The following is a 14,715-nucleotide window of genomic DNA, read 5'->3' on the forward strand; positions in this document are numbered from 1 at the left end:
TAGAAGTGCAAAAGGCCCCACTAAAGCCCAGAATCTTTACAGACATCAGACAAGCCAGGTTGAAGTAACGCATTGCCTCTTCTGGGCATGCAGAAATGCTCCGAATTTAAATTAAAGCACCTTTTGCCGGGGGGGTTACATCTCAAAGCACTCCAAGATATAGAAACAATAATAATGAACAGATAGGATTAGATAGGAAATAGGATGAAATAAGGGGAAAGGGAATTACCAAGCATTTTTTGAGATAGGAAGAACAGCAATTCCCAGTCTACTTTGTCAATGCCATTCATTATTTAGATACTTTTATGCTTCATTATTCATCTCATTTCCAAGATAAAACCCAACCTTTTCAGTCTTGTCATCTAATCATGACTGTCACCCTTTTCTGAACCCACTCTAATTCTGTAATTCCCTTTTTAACATGAGGTGACCAAGGTGACAAAGGCTGTATGCAGATGACACTACTGCTGATTTATACAAAGTCATTGTAATGCTATGCATTATTCACAATCGCATTCCTCATGTTGTCTGATATCTTGTTAGCTTTTTTAACCACAGTTACATTTTGCTACAGGTTTTCATTGCTGTAACTATACCGACACCCAGGTCCCTTTTCTAAGTTGCTATAGTTAATTTAGAACCCTAGTACTAGTCATTTTCATTTAACCTCTGATGTTAATTATTTTGCATATAACAACACATAATTTAATCTAATGCTATGCTGCCTACTCACCAATCTTCTCAGAAGCCTAAAGAAATCGCCAAGTTTTCTTTTTATAGACACGTTCAAAAAATTCAGAGAGATTAATAAGACATGATCTTTTTTGCAGAACCTATGCTGGTTAGATTTCAAAATCTCATGATCTTCCAGGTATTTTATTTAAATGATATTTTAATTAAAAGGTAATGGAATCTCTCACATACAGATCCCAAGCTAAAGGCTATAATTTTTTGGATGATAATCTTATTCTATGATTTTCCTTTGAATGTAGGTATATCAATGCAAATTCTATTAGTAATTTAATTCCATTGTTAATTATTTCACTGTTAATGCCATTAACAATTTTATTGTTCAACATTCACACCTAATTAACTGAGCAGTATATGGTCCTAAGCTATTAATAGTTAGCATAATCATATATAAAGATTAATGAAATAATTCTTACAAGTATTTGTTTCAGTCATATTCCAAGCAATAAGAAGAATTGTTTAGAGTGGAATAAGGACCAGGGAATTGCTACTAATATAAAATTAAGCCCCATCAGTATAAAGAAAATCTCTCTCTCAAAATATATCAGTGCGCGAGAGATTCACAAGGAACTTCATTAAACATGAGGCAAGACAGCTCTCTAGAAAATATATTGTAGAGGACAATCCCACACTAGAGTGAATGACAGATTTTCTCTATCTGTAACTTTGGAAGAGTAGTTTTTGATGGAAACTTCTAACACTATATTTCATCTCACAGATGTCATGACTAAAACACTTTCTTCTGGAGTATTTGTGAAATTAAATATAATTAAGGATGGCTGTATTACCCTTAGATCTAGCATCCATTTACAGAATGATTTCTAAAAATATCTCATTACTTGATAGTACCTTATTTCCTTCATATGCTACATACTTACCTCAGGTCCTGCTTCTCCAACAGTTCCTCTTACACCAGGAGGTCCAATTGGCCCGAGGGGTCCAGAGTTTCCATCTTTGCCTGAAGGACCAACTGGACCTGGAGGGCCCTGAATAAAGTGGGGGAATTGAGGATGGGTTTTAATAGTAATAACAGCATTAGTCTTTAATATTAAACATAAATAATGTCTCATTCTGAAGTATTCAAGTGATGTTTTATGATTACTGAATTTAAAAACTGTTGCCACCTTCTTATCACAGGCTTAGAAGGACTGGGTTTCACCATCATGCTTCTGAATGTGCTCAGGTTTATGCAAGATATCCCTCATCAATCTGCCACTGTTTCTAAAGATATCAGTCAGTTCAGTTCTTAGTGGTGCCCAGAGATCTGTGTAACCCCTCTCTACTCAGCTGTTGACAGACCTAAAGATTGACTCAGGCAGCTGGAAACAGTCAAAATACAGACTCTAGCCATAGCTCTTCTGACTCCAGCCTTTATATTTGAGGCTGTGAGATGTACAGCAACAGGGAAAAAGGGTCCACTGACTATATGTTGCTTTTGCATGAGCAGAATGAAACAAATGGGCAGAAAAAAGAAGAATCAGAACAGTTCTTTTTACCGGGCTACAAGTTATGCTTCTGTAAAGTTGTGACCTTCACTATTAAATTATGTATAGAGGAAGGTAACCACAACATGAGGTTACTTACACCCCAAGTTAAACATCAGCAAAAAAAAGAAATTGCGAAAAGGGGAGGAAGGAGGACAGCATATACAAAAGAATATGGAAACTATATACTCACTCTAGGTCCAAAAGGACCTGGAATCCCAGCACTGCCCTGTTCACCAATTGGACCCTAAAGAAAAGATGGTGATAAAGATGAAGAAAATAATAATAATAGTAATAATAATAATAATCTTCCTCAACCTCAACTACAATGATTTTACCTGATCTATTTTTTGTTTTATTACAGGGATAATAGGAATGTTAAAGACAGGGTATGCTAGCAAGCTTAGGTCTCAGTCTATCCTTCAGTTATACATTTATAAGTGGACAGACTGCTGAGAGGCAAAGGCAGCTAGAGTATATGTGAGCACTAAACACAAAGTAGGCATTCTGCTCATATTTCTGGAATTGCTCAGCCCATGATAAGGATTTCACCTGCACTTGACCTCAGGATTTCACCTGCACTAAGGCTGGAAACAGACATCGCCAAATGATTCAGTTTGGCTGTATCCACTTCACTGAGCAAAACACACAACACCTGGGATAAGGAGCAATGTGTTCTCCCAGGGTTTGAAAGGCCTGGTCCTGTGAAACACAGAAACACTGGGGAATGATTGGCCCCTGAAGCCCTGAGAGCACCTGCCCAGCTTTCCCTGCTTACCCAGGCCAGGGGATCCCCAGGAACATATCAGAAAAAGCAACGAAAATCTGGGCTTCCCCACTTACTCAGACCTGTCCTCCGGGATCTCTGGGGACCCATCTGGGTAAGTGGATCCCAGTGTGGAGGCACAGAGTGCCAGGGATTCCCTGAGTCTCATGCCTCCATACCAGGACCCACACAGGTTTTCCCTATTATGGAAATATTATGCCCTAGAGATCCTTGGGCATGTCTCCATACGTTTTGAACCCTGACTTCTCTGCTTATTGAAAGACACCCCAAAATTCCCCAGGGTGCTTCTCTGTGAGTGGGGAAAGCCAGGCAGGTACTTCCAGGGCTTTAGGGCCTCTGAAAACTCAATAACACCTCTTCGGGGTGATTGGAGATTGTGGGCAACTGATGCTGCCCACACTCTTCCAACACAGAGCTAATAGATGCCCACCATAACAAAGCAGAATTTATTACTGCCTTTTGTCATGCCACTGATTTTCCTTTGATGTGGTGTAACAAAGGGTAGGAACATCTATTTGCTCACCATTTATGCTGCCATAAACATTTTTATGGTGGCATAAATGTGACATCAGGTGATATCTAAGTCCTAAGTGCTGAGAGTTTTTCTTTCATGGGCAGGATGCTGCTCCTTGCTATAAAACAGAAATGTTAAAATGTGGAAAATTACGATGGTTTCAGAAATGCATTGAAAAACAGCATATACAGGAAACCATCGGCATTCACCATTTCAAATATTTGCAAATGCCAAACCTGCATCTTAAATACACTTAAAGGAGCTCCTTGGGAGCGTTGTGCTTGCTGCTGCCAGGCTCCCACAGCCAGCTCTGTGCTCCTGCCATCACCAGCACAGTCATGCCACACCCCCAGCCGCTGAGGGCACTGTGTTCATCAACACAGACAGAGTTCATCAACGCAGTGCCTTATTTGTGGACTTCACCATTTGCATGGGATACGAGAACCTATCCCCTGTGAATGGCAAGGGTCTCCTGTACATAGATATAACCACAATCAATAGAACTCACAGATTTCTTTATTGTGTGCAGATACAGCTTCTTAAACTTCAAGTTTTTGAACAACAGAACTGTGAGCTTACACATCCTGTACCATATTTTGGACTCTAATATCAATATTAATTCTAATAACAAAAAATAGGTTGCATATTGCCCAGGTTGATTAGCATGACATATAATGATCTTTAATTCACCTAGTAGGAGAGCAGCAAAAAAGAAGACTGGCAACTTAATGTTATGCTGATACTAACAACATATATGGAAAGCATGTCCATTGCTGTACACTAAATATTTGGCTCACTTTGCATTTTAATTAGCAAGAAAAGAAAGGGAAAAAGAAAAATAAAGACAACTTACAGGTGGACCAGGAAGACCCTGAAGACCAGTGAAACCTCTGTGTCCCTTCTGGCCTCTGTCACCTCGGTCTCCGTTATCACCTTTGTCACCACGAGGCCCTTGGGGACCCTGTAAGTATAAACATAGTGAAATGTAAGATTCAAGACTAAGTACAATCCTTACTTTCCTTCAAACAAGCCTAACACTGTTCACTTCTAAAGCTAGGAAACAGAAAGTGCCAAAGCATCCCAGGGTGCCTTGACATACTTGTGCTGAAAATGATGCACAAGTAAATTACATTGAATTGACACTAAGGTTCCCAGTAAATAACACTGGGAAGCTAGAGTGGAATGGAAGTTAGAGTGAATAGAAGCTAGAGTTCCTGGTCTTTCTGATACTTTTCCCTGTTAAAAATAATTCAGATTGGACAGCAGTAAAGCAGTCATAAAGAACTTACAGGCAAGCCCCGTTTTCCAGCACGGCCAGGTGGACCCATTGGACCCCGAGAACCCTATAGGAAATGCACAAAGATGTCATGTGAAGCCTGGAATGATGTATAATGTGCGCAAGAACACAACGTCACTGTCCCTGAACATGACAATAGAAACCAGTGTATGCTGAATTAAAATTCCTACTTACTACTTCACCCCTCTGCCCTGCATCTCCTTGTGGTCCAACTGGTCCTGGCGTACCTGGAGCACCCTGAGCACCTGGTAAACCTGAAGGTCCTGGCTCACCACGATCACCCTGCAAAATACCATGATTTTGTATCAGGCATTTAAAAGGTGAAACCAAATTACATCAAAAAACACTTTACTATCCCTATGCTCCTGTTTAATGATTATGATTGATTGAGATTCTCTTATTCTTGGTCCTTAAGTCTGAGCTTCTCTGAGCTGGTGTTCCCCAGCCTTGAAATCTGCCTTACTTCACAGACAATCAGAACCCTGATTTGGAACTGGAATGCAATTTTACAATTAGATCTCTGTATAGGAAAGTTTTGGAGCAATGGAGAAAAGGAATCAGCCATAGGTTCAGAAAAGAATGTAGATTTACAACAATGGCTTAACAAATAACATATTCTTACACGTTCTCCAACAGCTCCATCTCGTCCAGGAGTACCATCATTACCAGCAGGTCCCTGTGGATGGGAGGGGGGGAAATAGGACAATGTATTAATAGTTTTATTTGAAGAGCACAGTCTTGCCTTTGCCCAAAAATGGACTAGGTCTTTCCTATCTTCTACTTTTACAATTCTAAGCATATAATTAGAGCAAGCTGCTCACTTTTGTATAGAACCAATTCACAATACTTACTTCTGGACCAGGTTCACCTACTGGACCAGTGGCACCTGATTGGCCAATAGGCCCCGGAGGACCTTTATCTCCTGGTGGGCCTGTTGGACCTTGTTTTCCTGGTGTGCCCTAGGAAGATGTGAAACACTTGATAAGTTGTTAAACAAAGAAAGCATAACAGAATATAATGTTGATCAGTAAAATGTTATGCATCACCAACAACTGTAACTTGTAGAATTAAGAATGGAAGAAAGTATTCAAATACATTTTGAATACACTTGGACATCTATATTAATTAACCAATTTAATTCAACTTTTAAAAGAATTTTATAATATTGATATAGTATTTTATTGACTAGGATCTGTACTCTGAAGTTGATATTTCTAATTGATCTAAGGATCAGCTCCCATATAAACAAAGATAACTGAGCTTCATTCAGGGTCTGTGGTAAGCAAATGCTCCCCTTATTTCTAGTTTAACTCAGAACCTAAACAGCTTCTGGATTAATTTAGAGCAACCTAATGTAGATATAACATCTTGTTCATCTTTTTTGGCTCCAGTTTGTCCACTTCAACATCTGTGGAACTTCTGCTTGTCCCAAGTTGCTTGCAAGCTTGGGAGAAGCTCTGGCTCAAATTACAAATTATCATCTATTAATTTGTACACTACTGAGGCTTTCATCATTACCGTGTGCTAACCAGCCTACCACAGAAACTACTCTTTTTGACCATCTCCTATAAGACCAAAACCAGAATTTCAGAAGCTTCTAAAGTAGACTGATATTTGTAATATAACAATAATGGGAGATGTACATCATTGCTCTGCTTAACAGAATATTACCTTGTTTATAGGACCTTGTTACCCTCTAGAGACTAGCCTACCAAGGAAAACAAGCTCTAGTATCAATGTTTGATTTCTTATTTGGGCACCTAAATGAGTCATCTAGTTTTAAAAGGTGTTAATATCTAAATAGCAAAACTCAATTTGGAACATTTTGGCCAGGAGTCTTAACACTCCTAACCATTTACTATTAACTCGTATCTCTGAGGTAAAGAGTCTCATCAAGTTCCATTATCTACGTCACATTTGTACAGGTTACTTATTTACTTCATCTCCTCATGAGTGGACTCCAAAGAAAATTAGAACCTTTGGACATTCTCCTCATCCTATGCAGGAGTTAGGAGGGAGATATATTGCATCACAAAGGTCATTGGAATAATTAAAATAATGTGGTAGCTGAAATTCTGATTGTATTTTACTCACAGCAGGTCCAGGCAGGCCAGGCATGCCTCTCTCACCTCGCTGACCTGGCATACCAACAATACCTCTCTGACCAGTGGTTCCAGCTGGACCTGGGGGACCATCAGGACCCTGAATTTGACCAAGAAAAACAGTGTTGTTATAATTTTAAATTTCAATAACTTCAACAGTAATAAGAAATCAAGAATTTATCTTAATGTAAGAGAAAGTTAACACTACAAAATATTTTTATTTATTCATAACTTGTAAATGATACAGGGCTAAGAAGTTATGACTAGACAACGTAACGCTAGTTCTGAAGATAAAAGCAGGTAAAATGAAATTAGAAAATGTAATTGTTTCAACAAAAATAGGTAAAATTTAATCTATTCTCTCTCATACCTGAAATATGTGTTCTGTGTGAAAGACCCAAAGAATAACATGCTCTGTAGAGCATAGATAATCAGAATATATTGTAGAAACTTTCAGGCTACTTAATCTGTGTTCTGTATGTAGTATAATATAACAAGTAGTTTCTATGTTTTTTCAAGAAGGTATAAACTTTTGACTTGCTAATAAATAACTATTATTAAAACCCTGCATTCCTAAAAGAAAAGAAAAGAAAATTAGATAAGCAAAGCTTACAGGTTGCCCATCTTCTCCTGCATCTCCTTTGTCTCCAGGACCACCTGGTGGCCCAGCTGGTCCACGATCTCCTACTCGGCCATGAGAACCAGGATCACCACGAAGACCTGGAGGGCCTTCCTTTCCTGGCTCACCAATAGGCCCGGCAGGCCCTGGAGCACCCTAATAAATAGTTAAAATATTTATTAAAATACCTTAATGCCCTTATTGACAGCATATCAATATCTAATTTAGTTTATGTGGCACAAATGCAAATTGTTTCTGTTCCTTCAAACAAGCCTAGTCCTCATGGGGTTTTTGCTTTTTTCACATTTATGTTATGGCTCTCATTGTAAAAGAGCCAAAAGTGATGGATAATCTACAGGAATCATATCAGTCAAGGTAATTTCCTTTTAGAAGAAGTCCAAAATGGCATACATTTGATAGGAGGCCTGCAGGAGAATGTGCAAAAAAAAAATTTCTTTTAAGTATTTGGCCATTTTGTCAAACCACATCAATACATATTCCTGTTTAGCAGAGAACATATTATATACCTAGCAGGTTGTTTTGACATTACCTTGCTTATGCCAAATGCACAGCAAATAAGAGTAATATTGCCCTTTATCATTAAACCATTTCAAAACTGTATTTAAAACAAGTGATTTACCTGCAAACATGGCTGGATTGTCAAGCCAGGCAAAGTATGGCTAAATTCTTTAGTCACTATTACTAAGCAAAGTTGTTTTTCTGTTTAACTGGTTGAGTTTTTCCCCCTTCCTATCTCTATAATTTTTTTTTCATTTACTATATGAGTATTTTCATTGATGAGATGACATTGAAAAGTGCAGAAAATGCCCCACACAAACACACACACCAGTTATTATAAAAAAGGAGCCACAGCATAAAATCTAGATAAAATTCAAAATTATCATAATCTTTATTTTTTCCTCTCTAAGGAAATAGCTCAACCAAGAATGGGTTGACTAGCTCAGGGCCACTGAAGTCAATTGAAAGGATTTTAATTGTCTTCAATAGTCATTAAAAGAGGCTTTATTTAACCTAGAACAGGAGTGTCAAAGATACAGCCCATGGGCCAGATCCAGCTTGCAGAGCCCTGCCATCTGACCCATAGTGCTTCTCATGTACCTCCAACTACATCTGCATGGCATATGTGGTGTGTCCCAGACCAGTCCAGGTGCCACATGCAGCATGCATTCACCCTGGCCCCAACCCTGCCAGCTGCAGTACACAGTAGAGTATACAGTATATAGTACACAGTATGTAGTGTACAGGTCCAATCTAGGGCATATGCTGATGTGGTGCACAAGGCTGCTCTGGGGTATTTGCTGCATGCAGTGTTCAGGGTCATTCTGCATGCGGTGCCCTCACAAAGCAGCCCCATATTCTGGATTCAGTTCACAGGCCGGGTCTGTGGGCCCAATTTAACCCGCAAATTGGTCCCATACCACTCATCCAGCCCATAGTTTGATCAGATCCAATTTAGAACTTGATCCTGAGCCCACCGAAGTCAATGGAAACAGGATGTTCCCTTCATCAGGCACAAGATCAGGCCATTGACATTACAGATCTTTTCTAAGAAGCTTTGATCTGTTCAAAATGTTAACTACCACATGACAGAATGCTCCTGTCAGAACAAGCAAACTGACTTACAGTAGGCCCTGGAGGTCCGACTCTTCCAGCAGATCCAGGAAATCCTGTTGCACCCTAAAAATATATTTATATATGAGCATCTGAAAAAACAAACTATTGCCAATTGCCTGAAATGCTCTTAGGTCACCAAACAATAAACTCTAACTGGCATGTCTCTGATATTATTACTGAATACACAGGACAAGCTCAGATTAAGAAAGATTTAAACATTTCTCAGGTGTAAAATAGTGTTATTCATTAATCACAGCTAATTCATAAAAAATAAAGACTACTTACTGGTGGACCCTGAGTGCCACGACCACCTTTTAGACCAGGAACACCAGAAGGACCCTAAATAGAAAAGAGAATGGGATGGGTGACTGATAGTAAACAGCATAATAGTATTAAATGTGCAATACCAACACAGGTCTGCGTTCATTCATTTTGCTTTTACTTACTGGTGGGCCAGGAGACCCAGCAAGGCCTTGTGGTCCTGGTGATCCAGCATCCCCTTTCTGTCCAGGTTCTCCAGGTTCCCCTTTCACACCTGGCTGACCATCAGGGCCCTATGAAGAATAATATGTGTGATACAAATCAAGTTAGAAGACATCAAGCCTTTCCAGTGTTAGAATCAGTAAACACTCTAGTAAGGTTTGGTGAGCAAATCAGTCTGAAGAGGAGGAGTAATATTTTCTTTTGGAGGGACAGCTAAAGTAACTTGTAGTAATTTGCCATAAAATAGAGTAATCCATAAAAGATTTCTTGATTTGTTTATTTGGTGAGGGGGACTATTTATTTACTTATTTCATTTGCTGGGGTTTAGTTGGTTTATTTATTTGGGGATTTGTATTTGTAAAAGTTCTGTGTAATGAGTCAACTATCCTACCAACAATGTCTTTCTTCTTACTTCTCTCTTTCCTCAACCCCTTGAGTTCTTTCTTCTCATTCTTCATGGGCATATTTTGAATATTCAAAATTGAAAGAGATTGAACCATCTCACTAGTTATTGTACTGTCTTTTTTCCAGTGGAAGTAGGTGCTTACTAATATTTGGGAAAAGGAGGTCAGCTTTATTCTAGTACCAATGAATTATTTCATTGCAACAATAGTATGGGAAAAATTAAGTATTTATGGAGATTCACAAACTTCTCATTCATTCCCCCTTCCCATTCCAAACTCCACTGCAAGTCTTTGCTACCCCTCAGCAGATGACAATTTGTGCTTTTCTTTTTTCAACCTCAAAGCAAATATTTTCACATGTTAACAAAAATGTGTAATCTGGTTAATAATGATATAACTCTATCAACAAAACAGTTTTCAACTTGCTGGTGTTTTTATTGACCCACTATTGAATATCATATTCAATAGTAATATTGAAATATTAAATATGATATGAGAAGAAAAATGGGAAAGTCCTTTTAAAAGACAAAAACATAACTTGTTCTAAAAATATTGAAAAATCCATGTAAAAATGTTAAATAGCATTTAAATTATGGTATAATTAAAGGTGACTGAATAGTGGTACAAGACACATACCGGAGGACCAGCAAAACCGACAGCACCAGTTGGGCCGTTTTCACCACGGGAACCCTGGCCAAGAAATACAGAATGGTTGTTTCACATCACATAAGAGGTTAGCTTTAACAGTACAATCCAGAGAGAAGTGTAGAATCTGCAACTGCATTAATTCTAGCTGCAAATTCAGGGGTCAAACGAGATGACGCTTGATGACCCTTTCCAATCCTGTGATTCCATGATTTATTTCTTTTAGATAACTAAAAAATCTAAACTAAATATCTCTCTCAAAATATAACAGAACAACAGTATATATACATAACTCAAATAACTCGCTAGGCTAAATTCAACTTTCAGCTTTACAAATGTAACTGAAAGCAGCATTTGGTCTAGTAGATACACATTGTGTAACCCACTATTCCATTCCTTTGGGCTGAAAGCAAAAATATTAGTTGAAACATATGATTCCTAAGTGATAAGACCACTGGGGCTATAAAGCTGCCACAACTAAAAATTCCATTGTTTGTGTGTCTGAGGGAGGAGTGGAGCCTGAATGCAGCCGAACTCCAGCAGGCCCCAGCTGCTCTAACAGTTGCTCTAATTTACAATTGAATTGAGGCTCCTCTGATTTATGACATAGGCAGCATAAGGGATTGGGAAGTACAATGTAATTGTGCCCCTGCCTTGGTCACACCCAACTATCTGAGCTGACAATTCCCAAATCATCAAAAATAATCTGAAATTTGGAATATGCTAAAATAAACAATATGAGGACTGAGATCATCAGAATTATCATACTTCTCCCACCCTTTGTCCTTAATAAATACAATACAATAATATGTCAGGAGTATGTTTTTTTAAAAAAGGCTCAGGTAACTACCAAGGATGTGTCTAATGATAAGTATGGCAATATGATGTCAGATGTGAGGAAAGCTGCAGTAGCTCTGAAGACATTTATAAAAGGATGAATAATTGTAGTTAAAACAGCAACAAGGCAGGAACTGTAGCCTATGGTTGAAGTATGCAAGAAAAGGAGGAGAAAGGATGAAAGTAGAGCAGCCAATGAGAGAAACTATTCGAAATCAGGTCAACCTAAAACAGATGCACCCTGTTAAATATCAGCACCCTACTGAGATCTCTTAGCATTTGGTATAAAGAAGGCAGAGTTATTTACTCACCGGATTTCCACGGGATCCAGGAGGACCAACTAAACCTCGTGGACCAGATTCACCCTTAAAATGAAGTTGATAGGTTATTTCTCACACAGTTTGTCTGAAGAGCAGTGTATTTGCAACAATATATGGTTTTATTAGGAAAATTTAAAACAAAAATGTCAACTTTCATTTCATAAAAATCCCATTACCTTTTCACCAGTGGGACCTGCAGGACCCATTGGACCTAATGGACCTGGAAGACCCTGTTGAGCAAAGCAGTAAGAGACATTATGGAGAGAAAAGTAAAGCTTCAGAACTCCTGGTCTATTCTATGTTAACATTTCCTTCTGCATTTTTGTTCCTTAAGATTCTTTCTCATTGCCCTAGACATTTTGTTTTGCCTTCCTTAGCATTCATTTAGTACTTACATCCTGCCTTTTAATCTGTTTTAATTACAGACACCACATGGTATCTGTAGAGAAGGCCTAATGATCAAAGAAGTCCTGGGTTGTTTGTCCTTTATTTCAGGAGAAAATGAAGAAAGTTTTTTTGTCATATTTGCACTAAGCATCTCCAGACCTCTGCTCACTTTGTTCAGAGGTGCTTAACTATTTAAAGAAAAAATCTCTACCAGCACTTTCAAAAACTTATTTATTCATATCAGGCAAACTCCACTACAAAGTATCCTTTTCCTTTTGCATGACATTTAGGATAATTGATTCCAGTTTCTCCACTTATATCACTCTTACTTACACTGAATAAGCCTACAACAATAATCAGATAGGCTTTCTGAATACTTAATTTGCCAATTATGATTCTTGTCCACTAGAAGCAGAAAGTAAAAGACTGTACGAATCAACATTTTGAAATCCACCCAACACCAAAAAGCTGTGATGTTACTTGCCTCATGTTACGGATCAATATATTCAACATTTAAAAATGAAAGTTATTGCATCACTTCCAGTGCTCAAGAGGCATTCTCATCCATGTTTTAGTTGAAGAGTCTAAATCTAGTTCATCATGCTCACACTTACTTGTTCACCGTCTCACACTAGGAGATTGCTTTTGTATAGTTTCATACAGTATATATCTATGCACCTGTAGTTTTCCATTTTTCTAAGGCCTATGTAATCCCTCTGGTCCCCAAATGCATTATCTAATTAACCTACTACAGAATCTCAGTGTTGAAACATATTCATGCTTTGATCTCATGCTTTTTTCAGCATCTGAATAATTGTTCTATTTTGTATGTGAAAATGCATTCTTAAAGGAAAAAAATAAAGGGACGCACTAATGCAGCTGACTTCACAAAAAGCTCCATGGGTATTTCCAAGGGTTCCAACAGCTCCTTAAACTTTTCAGTCTTTTTTGTGTTTCTTCAATATCTTTTGTTAGGAAAGACAGATCAGATAACATGAGATGAACTCAGCCCCAAAATAAACTCTAAGGCCCAGCTCCTTAAAGGTAATTTGGTGCCTAAGTATTTCATTTAAGTATTTCTAACATTTTCTAAGCAACTGAATACTCAGCTGCTACCTACCTGCACCAGTACTTAAATCTCCTATGCACTCAAATGTCTACCAGTCAACATTTGCAAAGGCATCTAAATATTGATCCTACACAACAAGCTGCTCTGACTCTGACTTCAGCTGAAGCTCCAGAGGCTGTGAACCAGACTGCACAAACTAGATAGATAAACAATGACCCACCTAAGGCCCTTGTCCTGTAAGCGTGTTCTGAGCATACGAAACACCAGCTCTCTTTCAGATCTCAAACAGGAAGGCCACGTGCAGGCTAACAATTGGTGGACCAATAGTAGCATGCTGCACAAAATAAGATGGACTAGGCAAATGTATGGAAAACACGAGATTGATATTGAGCCACAGCAGTAGCTGAGAAGTCAGAAAGAAAGAGAGTTTCAGTTGTTAGGACACAGGCTACATAGGTGACTGACTAGCTTAGGAACCTAACTGTAACCTAACTGACAGATAATTCATGTCTGAAGATCCAGAGTGGGTGAAGGTGCCTGTTTCAGCTCTGGTACCCAAGGCCAGTCTTTCAGGGCCTAAGCTTTTCTCCTTCCTTCTTTGCCCCTTTTCCTCAGTACACATTTCATTTCTGTCCAATTTAGGTAGTCTCATGCTCAGCTTGATGGTTTCTGAAAAGTCCCTTTCTTAAAAGTCAGGTTGTCCCCATGCACTCTACAGGGAGCCTGGGTGACTCATTAGCATTAATAATTCCAAAGTAGCAACTGGTCACTGAGGGGTTAGACACGGCAATGTGGAATGCAGTAGCCCTTATCTGCCTTTCAATATCAGAGCTAAAGTTCTTGGAGCCAATTGTCAATCCATGGTATTGAGTTGGTGCATATAGTCTGCTTCAGATGTCCAGCCATACTAACTTAGTTGGCAGCACCATCACATGGAGGCATTTTGAAGAGGAACAATAAGTTTACTTACCCTTGCACCATCATTTCCTGCTGTACCTTCAGCACCTTTCTCCCCCATGCCGCCCTATGGAGAATATCCAGAAAGTCCAGGTTATATTGGATATGGAACTATACCAATTGCAGCATTATCCAAAGAAAACTAATTCAACTATTTGAGGGAGCTAAAGCAAGGATACTTACCCGGTCACCCTTGGGGCCTGGAGTTCCAGCAATACCTCTTTCTCCAGGCATACCCTGAAGACCAGGAGGGCCTGGATCACCTGGGGTCCCAGTGGGGCCTGGATTGCCCTGAAATCAATAGAAAATAAATTCTAAATTATTCAGTTAAGATAGGCTTTTGTCTTTAGGCTGCAAAACACTCTGTGCCCCTGAGGAAGCCTCTTAAGTAGTTTCATAGTTTCTAGGGTCGGAAGGGACCTGAG

General features: G+C 38.9%; 1 protein-coding gene across 3 annotated transcripts in view; it reads right to left on the reverse strand.

Annotated features, from left to right (window-relative positions):
- The window catches only part of COL5A2 (collagen type V alpha 2 chain), a 232,878-nt gene that overhangs the window by 12,441 nt on the left and 205,722 nt on the right, over window positions 1-14,715 (reverse strand). For all 3 annotated transcript variants that reach the window (XM_019523080.1, XM_019523081.1, XM_019523079.1), the window contains exons 34-50: window positions 14,474-14,581; window positions 14,304-14,357; window positions 12,054-12,107; window positions 11,869-11,922; window positions 10,712-10,765; window positions 9,635-9,742; window positions 9,474-9,527; window positions 9,198-9,251; window positions 7,548-7,709; window positions 6,927-7,034; window positions 5,684-5,791; window positions 5,455-5,508; window positions 5,007-5,114; window positions 4,825-4,878; window positions 4,389-4,496; window positions 2,428-2,481; window positions 1,629-1,736 (exon numbers count right to left, since the gene is read on the reverse strand). In XM_019523080.1, the coding sequence (XP_019378625.1) occupies window positions 1,629-1,736; window positions 2,428-2,481; window positions 4,389-4,496; window positions 4,825-4,878; window positions 5,007-5,114; window positions 5,455-5,508; window positions 5,684-5,791; window positions 6,927-7,034; window positions 7,548-7,709; window positions 9,198-9,251; window positions 9,474-9,527; window positions 9,635-9,742; window positions 10,712-10,765; window positions 11,869-11,922; window positions 12,054-12,107; window positions 14,304-14,357; window positions 14,474-14,581 (1,404 nt within the window). The remainder of the gene's footprint in view (window positions 1-1,628; window positions 1,737-2,427; window positions 2,482-4,388; window positions 4,497-4,824; window positions 4,879-5,006; window positions 5,115-5,454; window positions 5,509-5,683; window positions 5,792-6,926; window positions 7,035-7,547; window positions 7,710-9,197; window positions 9,252-9,473; window positions 9,528-9,634; window positions 9,743-10,711; window positions 10,766-11,868; window positions 11,923-12,053; window positions 12,108-14,303; window positions 14,358-14,473; window positions 14,582-14,715) is intronic.

Source organism: Gavialis gangeticus, unplaced genomic scaffold, assembly GCF_001723915.1.
Source record: "Gavialis gangeticus isolate Ggan-Ray unplaced genomic scaffold, GavGan_comp1, whole genome shotgun sequence".
In the NCBI taxonomy this organism is placed as follows: domain Eukaryota; kingdom Metazoa; phylum Chordata; order Crocodylia; family Gavialidae; genus Gavialis; species Gavialis gangeticus.